We start from the raw sequence: 23,520 nt of genomic DNA, 5'->3' as shown, positions 1-23,520 counted from the left end.
GCCCCTGTCACTTTCGGTGGGTGTGGCGGTTGGGGAAGAGGGTTCCACCCGCTATATACCGTATGCGGCCCACCGCTTTACAAGGCGCTCCTTAAAGTCTTAGGCCTAAGGAGTTTACAAGCCGCACACCGCTTTTCGTCGTGATCTATGGGGAGACAGGAGTAGCACGTCCTGCGTTCGTCCTTCCACGGATATCTGGCCCTGCACTTAAGGCAGAACCTAAAAGGAGTCCTTTCCATAGCAAAAGGACAAGATGACCAGACCTAGAGGGTAAAGGGGGGGGGGGAGAGGAAAGACATACCGGACATATGACCACCCTGACCCCACTCTCCCTTCTGTAAAGGCCGGCCAGAAGGCCCGGCCACGTGGATGCTTCAGCCGCCGGATCGTAGGTGCCAAAATCCACCGCCGTAGACAAGTCCCCCATAGCCTTCATCAAAGTTGTTCTTGGCGTCGAAATGACTAAGGGGGGAATAACCGACAAGTCGGTTTAGGATAAACAATGGCCCACATTACAAGGTGGGCGCAAAGGGATACCGGGCACCGGTAATGACACCAGTGCCGGTAATCCCCTTGCGCCCTATTGCGAGGTCCCTTTGCGGGTCCTTCCCTTAACGCCTGCTTTTACTAGGCGTTAAGGACAGGACCCGCAAAGGGATACCAGGGTCAATAACAGCACAGCAATTTGCAGTACCATTATTGCAGCCTTCCCCATTCCCATTGAGCCCTATGGGGGCTCAAATGGGAATGGGGAATGGCTCTGGTGAATGGGGAATTACCGGTCCCGCTGACCTCGGACTGGACCGGTAATTACTCCCTTCACCAGACCGGAGTCGGACCGATTGTGGAGGCAGCCATGGCGCTTATAGCGCCATGGCTGCCTCCAAACTCGGAATGAGGCCTAATGTCTCTTATGCAAGAGCTCCGCTACAGGGCGACCAGTTATCTGGGTGGAAAAAAACAATCTGAGGGAACTCGGTGAGTGAGGGATTTTGGGTACACTACACGTGACTTCTCTGCATGCTCCCCAGGTTCTGGTATGCCGAAGTCAGCCTCTGGAGAGGTATCTATGCCACTGCAATCCTGTAAAGACTCCTGAAGATCTTTTAATTTGACTTCCTCTGATATTAGCTCCTCTGGAATAGGAACTCTTGTTGTTTGTATGCCAAACGGCCTTTCATTATCAGAGTCTTCCACTTCCTCATAAGAGGAAAAAGCTCTGAAGTAGTCAGAACGTGGGTAAGGGGTAAAACCCATTTCAAGTGATGAGGGAGCCAAATTGGTCGATACTGCTCGAGTTAGGGTTGTTGTCGATGTAGACGTCATAGGTCTCGACAAACGTACAAACGGCATCGATATACTCGAGTATGGCCTCGATGTCGTCGAGAGAATCGGAATTCTACTCAATGTCGTATATGTGGCCGAAGCCCCTTTCAACGCCTTCGAAAGATCCTTCAACGTGTCGATGGTGCGGTCAGGCCATGAGGCTTCAATGGTCTCTCCATCGGGGTCGACGACGGCATCGATGGCGCAGTCTTGTGCGAAGGGCCCCTGTCTCTACTCAAGGGTTCATGACGCTCGAGGGTTTTTATTTGCTGAGGTAGACGACTCACGTTTCTCTTTTTCAGGTCTTTCACCCGGGGTATCATCTTCAGGCAGCTCCGAGGGGGGACAAGGCTGCGTTCTCAAAGACCCTTAGCATTTTTTTGCAAAATTCCTCCCACTTAGGCTGGAGAGCTGTGTTTAGTGGAGCAGGTGACCCATTCTGGTGAGTTGGAAGATGAAGAGGAAGGTGATCTGTGACATCTCTTAGAATGTCTCGATCTGGATGAGTGGTGAGAACCACTACGAGATCTCGAGCAGGAATGTTTTCTCCGATGGCGAGGAGACTAATGTTTCGACCTGGCCAAGGATAATTTCGAAGGGGTTGAGGATTTAATGGTCTTACCTTTTTCCAGCTTCCCACTACGCTCCCTCAAGGCTTTTGCCGTCATGGACATACACTCAGAACACTGGTGCTCCGAGCCCAGGCACCACAGGCAGATCCTGTGAGGATGGGTTAACTACATCTTTTTTCCACAATCCCAGCATTTTTTTAAACCGGATCGCAGCGTCGATGAAGCGGACGAAGATGCCATCGTAGATTCGAAGAATTATTCAAGAAAATCGAAGTTTAGGAAAGATTCACTGAGGAACCGAGCTTTGCGTCTCCGAGGCTTACGAAGTGCAGAAAAACGAAACTGAGCAACGGACGGTGCGCAAGACTTTATATACCTATGATGACGTGGGTGCCGGTACGGAGGCCTTCGAGGGACACCGACTCGAGGGACGTCGACGTGCAGTGCCCTCTACTGGGAAATTTCTTTCCGAGGCCAGCAAGCTGGAAGTGGATTTATCAAAGATAAGGAATACGTGGGAGGACAATCCTTTTGAAAAGGTAGATGTTGAATAATAGCGGGGAAAATGATCCTTGTGGCACTCGACATGTGGAGTCTCTCAGGATTGATTTGAAAGGTTTCATCCATATGGTTTCCGTTCTGTTTGTTAGGAAGGATTTGATCCACATTAGGACAGTACCTGTTATTCCAAGCCCCCCTGCTCGCATCATGAGGATGTCGTGATTAACTGTTGAATGTTGCACATAGGTCTAGAAGGATAAAGGCAGTACTGTTGTCAGAGTTTGCGTTTGTTTTTAGGTCGTCCCATATTGAGGAGAGCCGATTCCGTTTCTCTCAGTCTGAAACCAACTTGTGCCTGGTCTAGTAGGCAGTGTTCTTCTATGAATTCTTGGGTTGCTTTGTATATGTATATTTCGAGCATTTTGGCTGTTTACGGGATGTTAAGAGAAGGGTCTGTAGTTGGAGAGGTCCTCTACGGATCCCGCTGTATCTTTGATTAGTGGCCCGATGTACACCGATTTGAAGGACTGTCGCACTTTCCCTGTAGTGATTGAAAGGTTGAGGACATTCCTGTGATATTCAATGGGAGTTACTGGTTTAAGAATTGATTTGTATATGTCCGGGGGGCGGCAAGAGTCCTTCGGCGAACGAGTTGTTGCTTTGATTTACCAGTTTGACTAAAGTCTCTGCTGATATTTCGGGGAAGCTTCGTAGTTTGTTCGGATGTTCCTCTTGAGGGTAGGTGGGGTTCGTAGTAGGATCGGGTGGTGTGCTTTGTATAGTTCGTTGGATGGTGATTTTGTTTTTGAAGTGGTCTGATAGGTCATTGCATTTTTTAATCGAAGGAATTGGCGTACTGTCGCATCCCGGTGGATTCTTTATTTCATTAATGATTCTTAAGAGTTCTTTAGGGGTGTTTGCTGCTTTGAAGATTCGGTTGTCGTAGTGTTTAATCTTTGCTTTTTTATTTCCTTTTTTGTATGCATGGTTATGTTGGAGGAATTTCAGCTTATTCGTAGGGTTGTTTTTTTCCCTGCAGTCTAGTTCTAGTTTTCGGATTTTCCTTTTCATGGTGCTGAGTAGTGGGGTGTACCATATTGCCATTGCTCTTTCATGAGAGGGAGTGAAAGGTTTTTCTTTGGCGATGTCGTCGATGGTTGTTACAATCCAAGTATGGAGCAGGGCTACTTTATTGTCCAGGTCAGCTTCTTCCATAAATGTTGGGCATGGTTTGCTGAGCTCCAGGATTTCAGTTAGGTTGGAATTTTTGATGGTTCTCCAGTTTCTTTTCATGGCGATCAGTGGTTTGTCTTGTTGCTTGTTTACTGCAGTGGTAATTGTAATTAGGAAGGGAATGATGAGGTGGCTCCAGAATATTTGAATTGGGGGTGCCGTGGTAATGAGTTTTTTGTTCGCAAAGATTGCGTGAAGTGTATGCACCCTGCCGAGTGGGTTGCTCCTTTGACTAGTTGTAGATTAATTTCTGCTAGTTGGCTGGTGAGAGATTTGAGTGTGGTTGTGGTTTCTTCATCGAACCAGATGTTGAAATCTGAGGAAGATCAAGTGATTATGATTGATGGCTAGGAAGGTGATTGCTTCGTTGAGGGCGTCTTGGAAGGTTGTATCGTAGGTTGGTGGTCTGTATATCAATATGAATATCAGGTTGGTTGGTTTTGGGGTTTACCGACAGGCGTAGGATTAAGGATTCACATTTCTCGATGTTTAGTGGGTCTTCCAATTTGATAGCCAGGTGTTCCTTGTGGATGATTGCCAGTCACCCCCCACCCCCTTTGGTTTTTCTGTTTGCTTGGATGCATTTGAAGTTTACCGGCAGGCAGTTGAGGGTGATCTTGTAGTTTTTGTTTAGCCATGTTTCAGTTACAAATAGGATGTCGATACCTCCGTCACCGAGGCAATCGTATATTTCGGTGGCATGTTTGGACATTGACCTTGCATTGATTAAATTGCAGTGGATCTTTGTGTTGTGATTTTGCTTATTAGTTGTTCCTTGTATTGGTTTGCAGCAGTTCGGACTCAGTCCGTCTGTGTGGACGTCAACTGGATGAGGATGAAGATCAGCGAAGGCTGCATCTTCATTGAAGCAGTCTGCTAGATTGAAAGCTTGGCTATTCAATAGCGGTGCTTCTCTACTCATATGGATTGGTTGAAGATCAGCGAAGGCTGCTTCTGCAGCTGCTTCTGCATTGAACCGGTCTGTTCGGTTAATGGTTGAGTTTTTTGGTTATTAGTACTTTGACGTATTGTCTGGTGTGACGTGGGTGTTGGAGGTGCCCTTCTGTTCTTGTGATATATGGTGTGGTGGGGTTGGAGTGTTGGCACACTCTTCTTGGGTGCTTGTGTCTTTTTCCTCGTTGTCTGGGGTGCTTCTTGGCTTGGCGCGGGGTCTCAGTGTCCTTGGGGTATCCAGGTTGTGGTGGTGTTGCGAGGTATGGTTTGAGAAGGATTTTTCTCTTTCAAAGTTTGTTCTGATCATATTGGTTTTTGGTGGGGTGTTTCTTGCATTTGAGGCTGGTACTGCTGGGGTCAGTGAGATCTGTGTGTCCATGTCCATTGTTGCATGATCTTGTGCTCTTTCTCGGCACCCATTCCTGTTCCGGGGCATTTTTGGTATTCGGTGCAGAGAGAACGGTTCGGGCGGTTGACTAATGTCAAGGGCAGTACTGGTGTTTCCCCTAGTGTATGTAAGCTTGGTGCTTTTGGGTGCGGTCTGTTATTCCGTCATTGAGTTCGGGTGTGTATTCTACAGGTGCATTGTCAGGGGGAGTTAGGGTGTACTGAGCGTATGGTTGTCAGGTAGTCTAGGACTCGGGTCAGGTCGCTATTCATGTAGTTCTCTGTGTTATTAGTGGCGGGGTGATGCAATACTATCTCAGTAGGTCCCCTCTAGATGTGTGTCAAGTTAGTCTTAACAGAATTTGAGCGCAAGACTAAACACAGCTAGAATTGAGAATCCTATATAGTGGGAGAGAGCCCAACCCCTGAAGGTGTAAGATGAGTACAAGATTGAACACAGCTAGATTTGAGAATCCAGTTTAGTGTGGGAGAGGCCCACTCCTCACAGTGTAAGGTGAGCACAAGACTAAATTCAGTTACATTTGGGTGCAGGACTAAACAAAAGCTATATTTGAGAATCCTATATAGTGGGAGAGGCGCCTATTCCTAACGGTGTAAGAGGAGTGCAAGACTAAACAGTTCGTTTTGGGTTGATATTGATATTTAATTTCTATCACGCTTGTACACAAGTGTTTAAGAGCGTAACAAGGCAAGGCAGGGGAGGGGAACAGGGGAGAACAAAACAATGATCTTACTAGGCCCAGTGACATTGAGAACGTGCAAGTGCATGGGAGAGGGGAAGGGGAAAAGTGCATGGAAGGGGAAGAAGTGTAAAGTGCGAAGCAAAGGAGAAACAGATAAATAATAAATAATATTGGAAACAGTGGTAGTGCAGCCAGCAATTTGCAAATGCTAGGTTAAAGGCAGCAGACAGGGCAGGTCTGATAAGTGCAGGAAGAAAAGGGTGGGGCGCCTATGTGGGTACAAATATAGACCCCAGTGCAAGGGGTGGCCCGTAGGCAGTGCGAGAGGGTGGCAGGGTGAGCAGGTACCTAGGCCCGGAGGACAGAGGGTGGCCAGGCGCATAGTGCCAAGAGAGAACAGATCAGCAGGGGAGAGGGGCAGCGAAGTCAGAAGAAAAGAGGAAGTTCTTGCGGTGCTTCCGGAACCGGAGATGGTCCTCAAGTTTTAGAGTGGCAGGGAGGCAGTTCCAAAGGGAGGCCCCAGTCGAAGACAGATCTACCCCCAGCTTGTTCCTTTGAAAAACAACTGACCCTGAGGGAATTCGAGGTAGAGGAGCGAAGAGCTTGAGAGGGGAGCTATTTGCAGAGGGATAGCTGAAGGTATTTTGGACCCAGGCCCCATAAAGCCTTGTGGACAATGCAGAGGGTTTTGGATTTAATCCTTGCATCCACTGGGAGCCAATGGAGAGATTCCAGAGCGGGAGAGATACAATCCCAGGGCTTGAGGCTAAGGACAAGTCTTGCAGTCCTGTTCTGGATTAGTTGCAGAGGGCGGAGAGTAGAGGCAGGTAGATTTAGAAAGAGGCTGTTACAATAGTCCAACCTAGGGAGAACCAGAGCTTGGGATACCATGAGCTCCCGGGGGAAGGAGAGGAAAGGCAGAGTACCTCTGAGGAGGTGCAGTAGGAAGTTTGACTTTTTTAGAGATCTCAGAGATGTGGGCGGAGAAGGAAAGGGTGGACTAAACAGCTAGATTTGGGTGCCATTCTAGACACAGTTAGTTTGGGTGCTAGACTAAACAGGGATATATTTGGGAGTCCTTTGCAGAGGGAGATCGGCCAACACCTAGTAGTGCAAGGTAAGCACAAGGTTAAACAGTTAGATTTGAGAGTCCTGTACAGCTAGAGCCTACACGTAATGGTGCACTTTAGTGTATAGGACCAAACACAGCTAGATTTGAAAGTCCTGTATAGTGGGAGAAAAGGCCTAATCCTAACAATGCAATTTGAGTCCAAGCCTGAACACAACTAGAGCCTACACGTAATGATGGAATTTGAGTACAAGCCTAAACACAGCTAGATTTGAGAGTCTTGTGTAGGTGGAGAGAGGGAGGCAGAGGAAGTTAATCACAGTATTGTACAGGTGTAGTTAAGTTATCTTAATAATTGGGTGCCCAGAGTAGACTAGTTCTACTCCCCACCCAGGCCACCAACCGAACTAGTCGCTGCTGGTTGACGGCTGGCCACTGGCTTGTGGAGCTACCACTGTTGGAGCCGCCCTTTGCCATGGGGCCCTTAGCCGCAGAGGACTGCCCTGGGAGGGTCAGTTATGACTAGTTGGAGTGTCCACCAGGGTTCAGGGGCTGGCTGTGGACGGGAGGAGGCGGAAATATGGAAGAGAAGCGGCCTGATGGGGGAGGCTACTTGCAGCGCTCAGTTGCCTGTGGGGTGGCGGGGGGACTCAGGGCAGGAGACAAATGTGTAAAATAGAGGCCCAGAGGGGTCTAGGGCACAACACTCACCGGGATCTGCCGGATGCTAATGATAGTGTAGTTGTCTGGTAGTGCTAGAGTGAAGTAAGGACCTGCGGCTGGATGTAGCCAAGTTTCAGTGACTGCTAAGTTTTTTGGTTGAGAGGAGGTCTGCTATATCTAATGTGTGGGCAGTCAAAAACCTGGCATTGACAAGGGCGCCTTTGATGTAGGGGGCCGGCGCAAATGGAAGGCTAATAGATCTGTTGGTGGCCTTTCGGGATGGAGTGTTGTTGGAGAGGATAGGATTTTTAGCAGCTAATGATGTAGATAGGGTGATGGGCATCTTACTGGCCAGTCTGGGCTTACGGGAATGTTTGGTGGGCCAAGAACGGTTTATGCGAGTGCCAAGTCTAGCGTTTCTAAGGCCAATGTGGCAGGAAGAGTAGGCAATGGCCTGCATTGTATGTTGTGTGAACCAAGGGTTGGGAGAGGATGGGTAGTTACCCGATATGAGAGCTTCAGTGGAAGTAGTATGTCTAGGTGTATTAGAGAAGAGTGGACGAGGGAGATTGGAAGGGGTTGTAGTGCTAATTGAGGTTAGGAGGGTAGCCATGGTGAGGGTAAGGATCTGTTAGTCGGCCATGTGATCCTAGAAGAGTGGATGATCCCAGGCAGTGAGTCGATGGATGGGAGTACTAGTTAATGTTGGAGGCTTCTGAGGTGCTATGAGGGCAGATCATGTTTAATGCAAAAACTAAGTTAGCGAGGTAGGATAGTTTCACTTAGTGGCCAAACAATTTGGGGCATGATACGGAGTGGTTAGGTAGTGTTAGCTAGACTGGCCTAGTGCTGACCAGCGTATCATATAGTGAAGAGGGCAAGTACAGAATGGAGGAGTTGTGTCTTACTATTGATGCAATGCCCTCCTTACAATAGTAACAAATGGGTCTTGAACTGACAGTGCCTGCAGTTCATCAACTCACCTTATAGAGGTAATGGGCACCAAAAAAGCAGTCTTATAGGTAAGGGCCTTAAGACTAGCCTTATGCATTGGCTCAAACTGAGGTCCCATTCATCGTGTGAGAACAATATTGAAGTCCCATCCGGGAGTTGGGTTGGAAATGGGAGGGTGGAATTTTTTTACCGCTTCCATGAAAGCCTTAATTACAGCAATCTTCCACCATGAAACTCTGCAGTGAAAAGTGGTATACTCAGAAAGGGGGGAAAGGTGGACCTTTAGAGAATGAAACAAGTCCTGAGTCTAAAAGATGTGTCAGATGGAACAAGTTACTTACCTGTAACTGTTCTCCAGCATGGGTCTGGCATGGATTCACATGCTCATGAATATAAGAATACAGTAAGAGTACACACATGCACAACCACGGGAAGTGGCAAGGCTCAACATTAAGCATTTCATCAACTCAACATTAAGCAACTCTTACCTCCTCACCAGGCCCACCTTCAGGCGAACAGGTTGCGCAGCACTGCCTGGCTGACCCTGGACTCCTCCCTGGAAACGTGGTCGACGCAGTAGAATCTCGTGAAGATGTGCATCGACCTCCACGTAGCAGGCCTGCAGATGTCCAGCAGGAGCACACCAGACAAGAACGCTGTGGTATCAGCGATCGCTCTGCTCGAATGGGCTCTCGGACGGCCGGGCAACGGTCGGTTTGCCAACCGGTGACAGTGCATGATGCAGCCAGAGAGCCATCTGGAAATGGAAGCCTTTGAGAGGGCCTTGCCTTGGTTCACAGGTCCAAAGTTCACAAACAGTTGTGATGTCTTCCGAAGGCTCTTTGTGCTGTCCAGTAGAACTTCAGCGCTCTAGCCACATCCAGCGAGTGCAAAGTCCTCTCAGCCGGTGACGGGAAGAAAACAGGTATCACCAGGACTCGTTCAGATGGAAGTCAGACGGCACCTTCCACACCTATCCGCTCGCTTGTCCTCAGGAAGTCCAGGAGGGGAGCGATCTTGAACCACAGCTCCCTGTCGTAGCGTGCCACGATTGCGAGGGCGTTGGCCACTTTAATCGTCGTCGCCGCCGAGATGACTTGTCGTCCCATGGCGTCCAGCTTCTTCCCCTCGCTGTCTGGCGGAGATGTTGAAGTTGAGGCCGTCAACCCCGCCACTTTCTTCTTGGCCGCCGCAGAGACCACTGAATCCGGGGACAGCTGTGCCTTGAGGCACATAGGGGCGGAGTCCGGGACACGGTACTTCTTCTCGCACCGGTCTCTTAGCAGGGGCCGTGGACGGGTTCTTCAGGAGCTCCAGCCCCTCGCCCCAGATGTCGTCCAGTAACGGGACTGAGAGGACAGTCTTCCTCTTGGCCTCCCGCCGCTGGTAGAGGAAACCTTTCTTCTGTTCTTTGGGCCAAGCTGGAAGAGCTCAGATGCCCTGGCGATCATGGTGTGGAAGGAGCCAATTTCGTCAGGGGGTTGGGGGAAGGCCCGAGGAGGTGGAGAAGGGAGGTCCATTCTGTCGTCACCACCGTCGTCCGTCCCCGCCGTTGGTCTCCATTCCGGTCTCATCCCTCGGAGGAGGGGATGGAGGTGAGGACTGGAAAGGGGGAGGAGGATGGACTCATCTCCGCTTGCTAGGCGGGCTCCCCGACGGACCAGGTTCCGCTGGGTCTTCGGTGGGGGGTAAGGGCATCCTTGTCCTCATCTCCATGCGCAGGGCCTGTATAGCCATCAAGATAGCTCCTGAATTGTCCTGTGGTACGGGCACTAGCTGTAATGGGACTGACGGTTGGGGCACGGGGTCATCCGCGGCCCTATCTTCCTCGTCAACTCCCCCGTTGCTTGCCTTGTCATGATCCTTCCCGTGGGCCTTGGATTCCTCGAACTTCTTGTCCAAGATCCTTTGGACGCTCGCCATTTGGTGAGTCGAGCACGACAATCCTTCATGGTCCGTTCGGACACGTTCTTCCAAAACACACAGTCCTTCTCCACGTCCACATCCAGGGCAGCTCCTGAACAGCTTGGAACCAACAGGCGTCATGCTTCCCTTGTCCTGGGCCATGTCCACACGGGATAGGCCTCAAAGATCTTCTGGAATCCTCCGAGAAGTTGAAAATACGACATAAAAGTGCCCTTGAGGGGCATACAAAATTCAAAAAAAACGGGTCCCCGTTGATCGGAAGTAGAGTTAATGGAGCTTGAGGCTCGATTGACTGAAAATATAAGCATAAACTCTTCGAAAAAAACGCATAACGCAGTAAAAGCTTGAGAGCGACAGCACGAGGACACCCAACACTTGAACGTGCTGTAAAAATCTGAAGATGGCTGCCAGAGGAGGGGCTCAGTAGAGGACAGTCATTGGCTGGGGGCAGTATGACCCAGAGACCAGTGATTGGTTACTAGTAGAAAGACAGTTCAAAAACGAAACTGATTTTTTCTTTAGCGATGATTCCCAGCCTAACGACAGGGAATATTCATGAGCATGTGAATCCCTGCCAGACCCCATGCTGGAGAAAACGTACTACATCTGAAGGTGAACAGTCAATGGAGTTGATGAGTTAGACCAAAGTCAAAACATTTCCACTTATTGGAATAACAGTGCTTGGTATTAGGTTAACATGTCTCTAAGTATGACCATACATCCGAGGTAGCTGGAGATATCCAAACTCTGACTTCAGGAGCCAAGCTGCTAAATTGAGTGTTTATGGGCACGGATGTAGAGTTTACCCTAGGTCTTGCAAATGCATGTTGTATGGGCATGGCAGTTTCCTCGGAAGGGAGACTGACATTCTAATGAAATGAGAACCATTTCTGTTGAGCCCACATCCCCAGGATCGCTGAGACTTGTTCCTGATGCATCTTTAACACTATCCTGTTGAGAAGGGGAATCAGGGAATGGTGGGCGAGCATAGGCCAATCTCCAGGACCATGTTATCCAGAGACCATACCCTTTGGAGCACCTCTGTGGGTACCTGGAGGCGTAAACTGGTAATTGGGCATTCTCCAGAGTCAAGAACAAGTCACCGAGTAGAATGTGCTCTTACAAGTGCCACTCATTCTCCACGGGAGGGTGCAAGTCTCTGCTGAGCACATCTGTCAGAAGATTGTGATCCCCTGGAACATGTGGTGATAATAGAAACGTGTGTTTCAGCAACCACTTCCAAATGGTTGTCAGACAGTGTGCACAGCCCGCCTGTTGGTTCTTGTCCTTACAGACAACACCACGGCCATGTACTGTCTGAACAGTCTTTTCCTGTATGTGTGCCTGGAAGGCTTTTAGGGCTTTGAACACTCCAAGTAGTTCCAACAAGTTGATATGTTTGGATGATACTGATGGGAACGACATGCTGTGTGCTATTTGTAGACGGATGTGTGCTCGACAACCCGACAGATGCGTCTGTTGTGAGAGAGTGGCCTGTATTGGGAGGGTGGTAAAGTGTTTCCCCTGCAGAAGGGTTTCATTTGACCACCACTGCAGAGACTGAACAAGGGCTGTCGAGACAACCACTAGATCGTCCCACTGGCCTGACACCATTGGCTCGAGAGCCACTCCGCCATGGGGTGCATGTGCAGACTGGCATGTGGAAGTTGCAGGATGCCATCATTCCCAGCAGCCACATGGCTAAGCGTACAGTTACCCGGCGACTAGCTAGATAGTGAGGGATCTGGAACAACATGTTTTGAACCCTCTCAATGGGGAAGCCGAAGACAGTCTTCTGTCCGAATCAGGGCCCCCCAGAAACTGTTTGACTTGGATGTAAAGAGGCGTTGGAATAGAGTTTCTTGCCATATGCCTCCAAGATCTTCTCTTCCTTGCCTAGCAGCGCCGCAGAGAAAGAGGGCGAGGACGACAGGCTTGGAGTATAGTGATGCCGCAGCAATCACCAAAGAGTGTGATTGAGGATGGGCCGACAGCAAGAGTGTATCCCCCTCCACCTGCCTGTACTTGGCGTCCAGGCGTCGAATGACCGGCTGGGCTGAGTGGGGTTTGCGCCAGCCCTTCTTGGTCAAGGTGACTTCATCGGTCTGCATAGAAATCCCCGATTTGGCAGAGGGGCCTTGCGTGAGGACCTCAGCCAGAACCCCTTCTGCCGGCTACTCGGCCTCGGGTTGGGCTAGGCCCAGGTACTCCGCCAGCCCAGCAATACGTTTGTGGAACGCCCTGACTGAGGATGGCATGTCCGTATCCTGCTGGTCTGGAGGATCCTGTGGTGGAGGAGAAGAAGAAGAAGAAGAAGAAGAAGATGGCGCAGGAGGCTGGGGTACAGGGACCGCAGTCTGATGCTGAGGAGGCAGCGGAGGTTGCAGATTTGACTGTGGAGCTGGAGGAGGCGGCTGCACCAGGGCCTGGGGCCCGATGGAGGAGTCTGTGGTGCCGCTAGCATCGCAGGAATGACTTCACTGGATGGCATCTTTGATGATAACCCCCATCTGAAGTGACTTCATAAGGCTGAGGAAATTCTAGAAGAGCACCTCCTCACGGGCCAAAGAGGTGGCAGCGGGTGCAGACGGGGTAGCGGGAGCTGTTGGAGCCGCTGCATACCCTGTCCATATGGACGCCAAAGAAAGTTGCCCTGCGCAACTGAGGGGTATACTGTAGGCCACTTACCTGGTTGAGGCCAGTCCCACCTCGACACTCCTTCGCCGAATTCCTGGAATGCGTCGGACGGGTGCCTCTTTCTGGCACGGTAGCCATTTTGTCCAGCTGCCTGCCACGTGCCTGCGATGTGGTGCTCAGCCCGCTGGGCCTGGCCTCGTCCAAGACTCTTGCGTCTGGATCATGAGGCCTACCCTGCTCTTCAGACCAACACCTGGTAAGCGTTACTCCATCGGTGGATCTGCCGGTAGTACTACGTATAGGCGCCCCCTCAGACATGTTGCCGGTACTAGGGTGTGGCCCCTTGGGTAAAGACCCTTTAAAAGAATCTTCCGGTCCCTCAGCACTGTCACCGGGAGGATCCACTGACCCACACCCCCCCGGACTGCGGGCGGGTAACTGGTTTAGCCTTGGTACTCATGCTGGTATGAGAACCTGGAAAGGAGTCTCCCTTGCGGGGTGCGCTGGAAAAGAGTGACCCTGTAGAAGTCGACATGCGCCAGGGAGGAGCGTGACGCCTGAGTACCGAGTACCTGCGATAAAAAGACAAGACAGAAGAGAAGAAGTAACCGCGCATGGAATTAAATGGCCGAAGCCAAACCCAGGAGCGCTGGTGCATTCGGCCCGTTCCCGTTGATGCGGTAAAGGGGACTGAGGTGTGGCGCCGGAGGGCAGAGTCAGGTCAGCGCATGCTCCCAGGGCCGCACCCCCGCACACGGTTGTTTTTCTGGTGAAAAAGGTTCCGTCTCCTGTCCCTGGGAAGGGACGCCCATGCAGTATGGAGGAACGTGGACGGGACGTAAGAGTAATAAAACCTATGCATGGAGCATTTGAGACTTCAGGTAGACATCCTGTGATTTAATGCCAAACAACCATACAGACAAATACAAAATTTGATTTGAAGATACAATACCTAGACAGTAATATTATGCACAAAATGGACATCTGAACGATTGATAATGGTTATAGCACTTTGCCCATTGTACACACCTGAAAGGTTTGAGATAGTCCAACCTCATCGTCATCATCCTCTTCATCATCATAGTCCTCAGAGTCATTGTTATCATCATCATAATCATCCTCCTCTTCATCACTACTGCCAGAGCTGGCCAAGATCTGCTGGGGGAGGGACTGCAGCAGCTCCTCCAAGGGTAGTTCGCTCTCCCGTTTTAGTTGCTCAATTTCTTTTCGTTGTGTCTCCAAGTCATTCCCTTCCTGCAATTCCTCAACCTCTATCGTCTCCTCATCATCCTCCTCCTCCTGTGGCTGGAAATCCCTGTCTGAAGCAAAGAACCACCAAAATTACAAATACCATCAAAACATTTTATAAAGAACACAGATATTAAGGTCACTTGTGACCAACAAATATTGAAGGCCCTAAGCTACCTACAAATACAAGATACACATAGGTTCCTACTTTGAATTGAACCTCTGAGCCTACACCCATCACTCCAATACTCACCGAATATCTTTTTTTTTTTTCTTTAAACGAAGTACCCAAAGGGAGCAATAAATAACTAGCATCAATGACACGGGTAACACAGGCGCAAGAATTAAACTTGTTTTTCATTTATCAAGGAGAAGGTGTGGTGTATGCGTGGCTATAGTTTGCTGCTTGTGGAATAGAAGCTATTGGCAGAATATTGGCAGCAGCTTTCTAGCATACCCATCAGTTAAACTTGTTCCAACACTAGAGCAGTCAGAGGATAACTGGGGAACTTTGAACCTTAACACAGTCCGAGCACCATGCGCCTCAAACAGGAAATTGCAGAATGCGAGTAGAGGCACAGGCCAATCTAGAAAGGTGGTGCTGGGCCGGAGTAAATGGAGGCATGTGAAATAAATCAGAGGAAAATGCCTTTGCAGTGCCTCATCACCTCAGGTGGCACAAACTGCAGGTAGTTACAACTGTTAAGAGTGGGCTTCAGAACCAGCATGAGTTTGGGCATGTGACAGGCCAACGTACTTGCTAAGCTTGGGCTTTTCACACATGGACTAACCAAACGCATCAAGTAGCATAGGTTGGACAGTAAAAGAGACCTAACAGATATCGGGCTGGTGGGTAAGAAATAATTACAGACACCAACTAATGGAGTACCATACAGGCATAAAAGATATACTATTTATTAAGCCTTAATACGCTATGTAGGTAAAACTCAAGAATACTATAAAAACAGTACACAACACATATTCTTATGACAAACATTACCTACCCAGTAAGTCTTTCTGTGGCTTGTTTATCTACATAGAAACACATGCTTTCCATCTAGTGGTTGGAGTGGAGTATTGCCTCCTATTTTTCTTTTCCATCTGAAAAGGGGGCGTCAACAGGGTCGTTCCAGTCATATCCTACATGTGGAGGAATCCATGGTCCCTCAAACATCGACATATTCAGATTGTTTTTCTGATCGGACAAAAGTACATGCATGATTGATTAGTTACACTATACCTTCGCTCCAGAGAAGGGAGGGTGGGTGCATGTGATTCTAGGCAGTAACAAGCCACAGAATTATAATTACTGGTTAGGTAATATTTGTCTTCTGAGGCTTTGCATATCGTCTTCTGAGAATTTGCACAGTATTTCCTCCTTTTACTAGCCACCTGTTCCCTCCCCTCTATTGAGCCTTCTTCCATTTGAGAGTTTCGAAAAAACATGCCTGGATAGTATTATGCCAATCCCAAAAGTCTCATTGTCCTCGGGCACCAGGTTCCTCTATAGCCCTTCTGGAGAAACTTCATTACCATGTCCCAATCTGCTAAAAAAAAAAACCTGGTAGTCCCCTTGTATAGTGTAGGTTACCCAATCAAGCACAACTTAATTCCACACCTTTCCCACTGTAGCGATAAGAATGTACGGATAACTGGGGGCTGTGAGGTACAGGGGTTCATGCATATGTAGTGTTAGGGGGTTCATGTAGAAATACAAACAAATGCAGCCAGTGCGTGCGCACCAGACGGAAATGCACAGATTCCAGGAACAAAACAGGAAAAGCACATGATAAAATTATTTCATTTCAGGATAAGATGCCACTGGACTGAATTTGCACCAAATTTAATAACTATACATTAACATACTAACTTAACTTAATCCAATATCCTTAACATGGCATGCAAATAAGTTTACATGGAAATGAATGTTCCGAATCGACTTTGAAATGCATATGGTTTCATTAGGATTTTAAATGTGCAGCATGGGTGTGGTTGCTAGGCTGAACTATGCGAAGAAGGGCATTGTTACAGAAAGCCATTGTGTGCAGGAATCGATATTGCATTTGTAGTTAGTAAAAACTGTCATTTGAGGGGGAAAAATACTGGGCTGAACGGATGAGGATACATGAGCTAAGCAAGGCGGAAGGGTTGTTCTCGAGTGACAGAAGTCAGACCTGCAATAGTGACTTGATAAGCAGGGAACAACTGACATCTAGGTCATTTGCTAGGGCTTTGTGAGAGCAGGGCTGAGACAGAGCTGACAGGGCTGGGATTGTGACATTCCTTATCAGTGGCAAACCAAGTGAGAGGGCTTCCCACAGTTGGCTGTTTCGGGAACCGCGCCAATTTCTAGGTAAATAACATTCTTAAGTTCGGATTTGCCGCATGAATGCATGGCAGGTAGCCAGGCAGGTTAGCAGACTTTTCTTGTATAATGGTTATTAATGTTTAAAACAATATCTTTTCAAATGTTCATTAAAAATTAGCTTTGCTACTGTAATTTTCTCTCAAACTGCATCTCCTGCCAATTTCTCTGCATGCAAGGACATTGGGCAAGAGTCAGGTTTTATTGCATGACTGCACTCATTAGCACAGAGAAAGTTCACAGGGACTAGCCCTATTTTACTATAGGTGGTAATTCATTTTACCACAGGTGGAAAAATCTGAAGTGAGCTTTTGGTTTTCCTAGCAAGTGGGGGGAGGGCGTTTGGGGAGGGTGGAGGGGGGTGTGTGTGTGCGCATGTGTATATGTATGTGTGCAGGTGTATGTGTGTAGGTGTGTATGTGTGTATGTGTGTGTATGTGTGTAGGTGTGTGTATGTGTGTAGGTGTGTAGGTGTGTGTATGTGTGTGTCCCATCACCTGTTCATAATGTCATGTTTTGCACTTTGGCTGCTAGAGCATAACTCGGCATCGTAGATAAGTTGCTGAGAAAAAGTGATACTGTTGCATACTAAGTGTAGTAGTTGGAGTTGCAAAAAAGAGACAAAAAAACGCTGGGAAAAAAGAACAGGTGTTAGGCTATAATCGGAGGGGAGTGTTACCACTATAATTAGGAAAGCCACCATTGTATCACTACAATAATAATTTACCACAATAAGATAACAATATCTATCACAATAGTGAGACACCACAAGATTGGGAGTAATCCCTCCAGAAAATATATCCAACATATTTGGTGCGTTGGGCTCTGGGAACTTCAAAGCAGTTACAGGCATGGCATTGCGTTAGGCATACAGCCGTCGGGTGCACTTAAAAGTGAATTCATTCTGTGAAGTGATAGTGCAGCGGTGTGTGCAGTGTCACCATGTCCCAAGTAAAAGCTGATTTTTCTGATCTGGCGAACAACCTTGAGGCAAAACGTTTAGCCCATGGGGCTTGGTCTTCAGAAAATGTAATTCTATGGAAAGACAGGATATGTGGGGAAGTGCAAAAAGAACCATTGCAGGATATTTTGGTCAAGGGAGCATCATACAAGTATGCCTTATGAGACTGTTTAAAGCTACAGACGGAAAGGGGGAGAAGGATTGTATCATACGGCTATGTGCTAAATTATGGTTTCTCTTACACAGGTCTTTGAAAATGCAAGGAAATGACACTGAGGTAATTAGTAAATTTCATGGCAGTTTGGATGATGCAGTTGATCAAATAAAATGCCAATAAGCAGAATTAGAGCAGTCCAATACAGAATCGCAGTCTAAATCTAACAATATGGATACTCTAATGACTCAGAAGGAAAAACTATTTAATGAGAGTGAGCAACAATTGATGCACTTAAAGGGGGTCTTGGATGCAATAAGACAAGGATGATTCCATTTCAGAATTACAAACACTTAGAAAGAAAAACATGTAGAAAGATACATTCTGTGCTGAACAAAAAATAGTTACATTGTTGGAAGAGAATGACAAGAAAGACAGAGCTTTTGACCAGTGCCACTTGCAAATAAATTAACTGGATGCCGTGATCAATAAGGAACAAGTTACTTACCTGCAGCTGTTGTTCTCCAGCATGGGTCTGGCATGGATTCACATGCTCATGAATATTCCCCATCGTCAGGCTGGGAATCCTCGGTCAAGAAAAAATCTGTATCAGTTTTGTTTCTGATCTGTCTTTCTTAGTAGTAACCAATCACTGATCTCTGGGTCATACTGCCCCCAGCCAATGACTGCCCTTTCCCTAAGCCCCGCCTCCGGCAGCCATCCTCAGATTTGGTAGCACGCAAAGTGGCAGTATGACCAAGTGAAGAGCCGCAGAGGGGTAGGCGGGAGGGTTCGCATGTGAATCCATGCCAGACCCATGCTGGAGAACAACTGTTACAGGTAAGTAACTTGTTCCTTCTCTAGCATGGGGTCTGGCATGGATTCACATGCTCACAAAATAAAGAATACATAGCAGTACACACATGCACAACCACGGGAGGTGGCAAAGGCTCAACATTAAGCATTACATCCAAAACTCAACATTAAGCAATTCTTACCTCCTCACCAGGCTCACCTTAGGCGAATAGGTTGTGCAGCACTGCTTGGCCGACCCTGGACAGTCCCTGATCGACGCAGTAGAATCTTGTGAAGGTGTGCGTCGACCTCCACGTAGCAGCCCTGCAGATGTCCAGCAGGGGCACACCAGACAGGAACGCCGTGGTGGCAGCGATCGCTCTGGTCGAATGGGCTCTCGGCCGGCCGGGCAGCGGTCGGTTTGCCAACCGGTGACAGTGCATGATGCAGCCGGAGAGCCATCTGGAAATGGAAGTCTTTGAGAGAGCCTTCCCTTGATTCAAAGACCCAAAGTTCACAAACAGCTGTGACGTCTTCCGAAAACTCTTTGTGCGGTCCACGTAGAACTTCAGCGCTCTAGCTACATCCAGCAAGTGCAAAGTCCTCTCGGCCGGCGTCGAAGGCGACGGGAAGAAAACTGGTAACACCAAGGGCTCGTTGAGGTGGAAGTCCGGCGGCACCTTGTGCATGAAGGAGGGGTGCGTCCTCAGCACCACCCTCGTGTCATGAAAAGTCAAGTATGGAGGCTTGCAAGATTGGGCCTGGATCTCTCCCACTCGTCGTGCGGAGGTGATGGCCACGAGGAACGCTGTCTTCCATGACAGGAAGTTCAAAGGTGCCGAATGCATAGGCTCGAATGGGGCCCCCATAAGCCTGGTCAGCACCACATTAAGCTCCCACGCCGGGGCAGGAGCCTTCACCGGCGGGAACGATCGGAATAGTCCCTTCATAAATTCCTTCACCAGGCGATGAGACCACAAGGACGCCCGTCCCGTAGTCCTGGTATATCGGGAGATGGCAGCCAGATGTATTTTGATGGAGGCGTGAGCCAGTCCAGCTTTGGCCAGCGATAGTAGGTACGGCAGTACTTGAGGGGACGTAATCTGCAGAGGGTTAATATTCTGTGCATGGCACCAGACAGAGAACCTCTTCCACTTATGACCGTAACACTTGAGAGTTGAGGACGCCCTGGCTTTTGCAAGAACCTCTCTACAGTCAGCCGGGATATCGTACCCTCCAAACTCTAGTGCTGCAGGAGCCAGGCCTGCAAGTTCAGCGACTCCGGGTCGTGATGAAGAATGGCGCCTCCTTCTCTGGGAAGAAGATCCACGTCCGCTGGGAGCTTGACTGGTGAGGACGGTGAAAAGTCCAGAAGGTCCGGGAACCAGATCTGCCTCGGCCACGCCGGTGTGACGATCATTCTGCACCTGGACTTCTTGAGCTGGTTGATGAGGCGGAGCAGCAACGGCAACAGAGGTCGATCCGGGGTTTGCCCCATCGTCGAAAGAGCTGATCCACCTGGTCCTGACGTAGTTCCCACTCGTGGCACGAGCGCAGCTCCCTGCTGAGTGAGTCGGCGATGGAGTTTTTTATTCCTGCCAAGGGAAAGGAACCAGAAACATCCATCCCCTGGGCAACGGCATAGTGCCACAGATCCTGGGCCTCCTTGGATAGGGCTGGGGATCTGGTGCCTCCCGGCTTCCGTATGTAGAACATCGTGGTGGTGTTGTCGGTGAAGATCCTCACCACTTTGTCCTTGAGGGATGGAAGGAACGACTTGAGCGCCCAGAACACTGCTCGGAGCGCCAGAATGTTGATATGGAGAGACCTCTCCTCCGGGGGCCAAAGGCCTCTTGCGTGGAGATCTCCGGTGTGGACCCCCCCAACCCTCCAGAGAGGCGTCCGTCGTCACCGTCTCCTGAACCGCCAGGGTCTGAAAGTCTGTGCCTGTAGTGAGGTGCGCACGGGTACCCCACCATAGGATCACGCGACGGAACTCCTCGTCGAGAGGGATCCTGTCTTCGAAGCAGCCCTTCGCCTGAAACCAGCGGGCGTTGAGGAACTCCTGTAGCGGACGCATCCGAAGTCTGCAAAGGGGTACAAGATAGATGCATGAGGACATCTTCCCGAGGAGGGACTTGATGACCTCAACCTGGCCACATCCGTGGCTAGCAGGCGCTGCACTTTGCCGAGAATGGCCTTCGTTCTCTCCTCCGATGGAGGCCAATTGCCCCACTGTATCGAGCTTCGTTCCCAGAAACAGTGCTACTTGCAACGGAACCAGGTGGGATTTGGGGTAGTTGATGGCGAATCCCTGTTCCGTGAGCAGCCGGACGGTCCTCGCTGTGTGTTCGATGGCGAGTTCTCTTGTCCTTGCCCAGATTAGCCAGTCGTCCAGGTAGGGGTAGACGTGGATCCCCTGCAGACGCAGCTGCGCCACCACTGTTGCCAGGCACTTGGTGAATAACCTGGGTGCCGACTTTAATCCGAACGGCAGGGCTCTGAATTGGTAGTGGCGTCCCTGGACCACAAACCTGAGAAACTTTGTGTCCTTTTAGAATGGGGATGTGGAAGTAAGCATCCTCCAGGTCCAACGACGATAAGAAGTCGCCCTCCTGAAGCTGTCCCAGCACGTGCTGGATGGTGACCATTCTGAATTTCTGCGCCTTGATGTATTTGTTTAACAACGCAGGTCCAGGATGGGGCGCCAACCGCCTGTCTTCTTTCTGACGAGGAAGTACCTTGAGTACACTCCGGAGCCCCGGAGCCTCCTGGCAACTTTCTTGAGCATCGCCCTCACCTCCAACAGCAGTTGAGGGACGCGATTCTCCTTCCTGGCCACGGGAGGAATGCAAGGACACTTCTTTTGGAATTCCAGCGAGTGCCCGTTGGCCAGGGTGTCCAGCACCGAACGGTCGGTGGAGATGGACTCACACGCTGACGAACTTAGTCAGCCGGCCTCCCATCGGGGTGCTTCGGTGGGGGTCCGACGCCACGGCCGGTTCAGTCTTGCTTGGAGGAGGCCTTGCCGCCTTGGCCTCCTTGACGATGGCGGCGGCGGGTGCCCTTGCTTGCCGCAACCTCTGTAGGCCTCCTGGGACGAGGAGCGGGCCGCCTAGCGGTATGTAGAAGAGCCACCGCTGGATCCCTTGGAGGCACCCTGTCTGCCTCCGGAGCTCCGAAAGGGCTGTCGTTGTTGAAGTACCCCTAGTGCCCGGGCCGTCTCCGAGTCGGTCTTGATGGCCTGGAGCGACTCGTCCACTGTCTTCCCAAAAAGGTTGTTGCCGTCGAACGGCATATCCAACACTCTGGTCTGGACGTCCTGGCGAAAGTCCGTCGACTTGAGCCATGCTCGTCGTCGGAGGCAAACCCCGTTGCCCAGTTGGCAAAATCCGGTATCGGCAATGTCCATTGCCACCGTTATGGCATGATCCGACGCCACCTCTCCTTCCTGCAGAATATGTAGGGCCTCTGCCCTCTTGTCGTCCGGTAGGAAGTCTAGCAGGGGAGCTATCTTGAACCAAAGCTCCCTGTCGTAGCGGGCCACGATCGCTAAGGCATTGGTCGCCTTAATCGTCGTCGCTGTCGACGAGATGACTCGTCAATGGAGTCCAACTTCTTGCCCTCGCTGTCCGGCGGGGAAGAGGAAGTTGAAGCCGCCGCACCCGCTGCTTTCTTCTTGGCCGCTGGCGAAACGACAGAGTCTGGCGTGGGCTGGGCCCTGAGGCACAAGGGGGCGGCATCGGGGACTCAGTACTTCTTCTCGTACCTGTCCCTCTTGGCGGGAGTCCTGGAAGGGTTCTTGAGGATAGCCAGCCCCTCGTCCCAGATGTCGTCGAGCAACGGCACCGCGAGGACCGTCTTCCTCTTGGCCTCTCGTCGTTGGTAAAGAAACACTTCCTTTTTCGGTTCTTCAGGGCAGAGCTGGAAGAGCTTGGATGCCCTGGTTATCATGGCGTGAAAGGAGCCAATTTTGTCGGGTGGTGAAGCCTGAGAGGGGTTTTGGGGGGAGTGATGACGGGATGTCCTTTGTGTCATCGCCGCCATCGTCTGTGTCGCTGTATCCGTCACCGTATCCTCTCTAGGGTCCGACGAGGGGGATGAGGGATCCACAGGCCTCGCTGGGAACGAAGGGAGGAGCGGGGTGGACTCTCCTCCGCTTGTTCGGAGGGCTTCCTGAGGGGCCTGGTTCTGGATCCTCCGTCGGGTTCCGTGGTAACCTCGTCCTTATCTCAGTACATAAGGATTGGATCGCCAACAAAATGGCCGCCGAGCTATCCTGGGGCTCGGGTAATGGCTGCGACGGACGGGATGGCCGCTCCACTGGGCCCTCTTCGTCGCCATCGTCGCTATCTTCGATCACATCAGCGGGAACCGTCCCCTGGGATCGAACCTTCTCGAACTTCTCGTTGAGGCCTATGAACCTCTCGTTGAAGCCCTTCCCGGTTTCCACCAGATCCTCCTCAGAGGCTGATTCCGAGTCTGTAATGGCCACCGCCCCCCCTTTTTTTCCACCAGGGACTTCACAGGGGTCTTAACAATGGGCTGGAAAGAGGATTCCCTCCGCGGTGGCAGGGATACTCTGGGCCCAGAGGCCGTTTCCACTGGCGTAGTCTCAGCCAGCTTCGCCAGGGTTGCAGCGACCACTTCGATAGAGGCCTTTGCCGGCTGGATCAAAGGCCTCACCACCTTAGTTGTGTCCTGGGCCTTCGCCTTGGGGGGGGAGGGTCAGCACCTCGCTCCCCTTCGGGTCCCTTCGAGATTGACCGGGGCTGCTCTAGCAGCTTACCTGGGTTCTCGGACTTCCTCTTCCCCGAACCAGAGTGCTGGCTCGTGGTTGAACGTGCCGGGGAAGTCGCGCCCTGCCTGGCAGCCGAATGCCCGACCTTTCGGCGCTCCCGGTGCCAGCAGACTCGCGGTGCTTGGCCTTCTGTTGGGCCCTCGTCGCCAGGGCGCCCTCACAGGACTTAGAAGCCCGCTCAGACTTTTTCTTCACCTTCTCACCTGAACGACGATCTTGTTTGGTCCGTTCCAAAAGGTTCTTGCAGAACGCACAGTCCTTCTCCACGTG

General features: G+C 50.4%; 1 protein-coding gene across 1 annotated transcript in view; it reads right to left on the bottom strand.

Annotated features, from left to right (window-relative positions):
- The window catches only part of SRCAP (Snf2 related CREBBP activator protein), a 2,075,623-nt gene that overhangs the window by 1,451,425 nt on the left and 600,678 nt on the right, over positions 1-23,520 (bottom strand). Inside the window, exon 7 of the mRNA XM_069651627.1 lies at positions 13,956-14,245. Coding sequence (XP_069507728.1) covers positions 13,956-14,245 — 290 coding nt within the window. The remainder of the gene's footprint in view (positions 1-13,955; positions 14,246-23,520) is intronic.

The sequence above is a fragment of the Ambystoma mexicanum genome, chromosome 3p (genome assembly GCF_040938575.1).
Source record: "Ambystoma mexicanum isolate Mex_15411 chromosome 3p, UKY_AmexF1_1, whole genome shotgun sequence".
Classification (NCBI taxonomy): domain Eukaryota; kingdom Metazoa; phylum Chordata; class Amphibia; order Caudata; family Ambystomatidae; genus Ambystoma; species Ambystoma mexicanum.
This window is presented reverse-complemented; position numbering and strand designations above follow the sequence as displayed.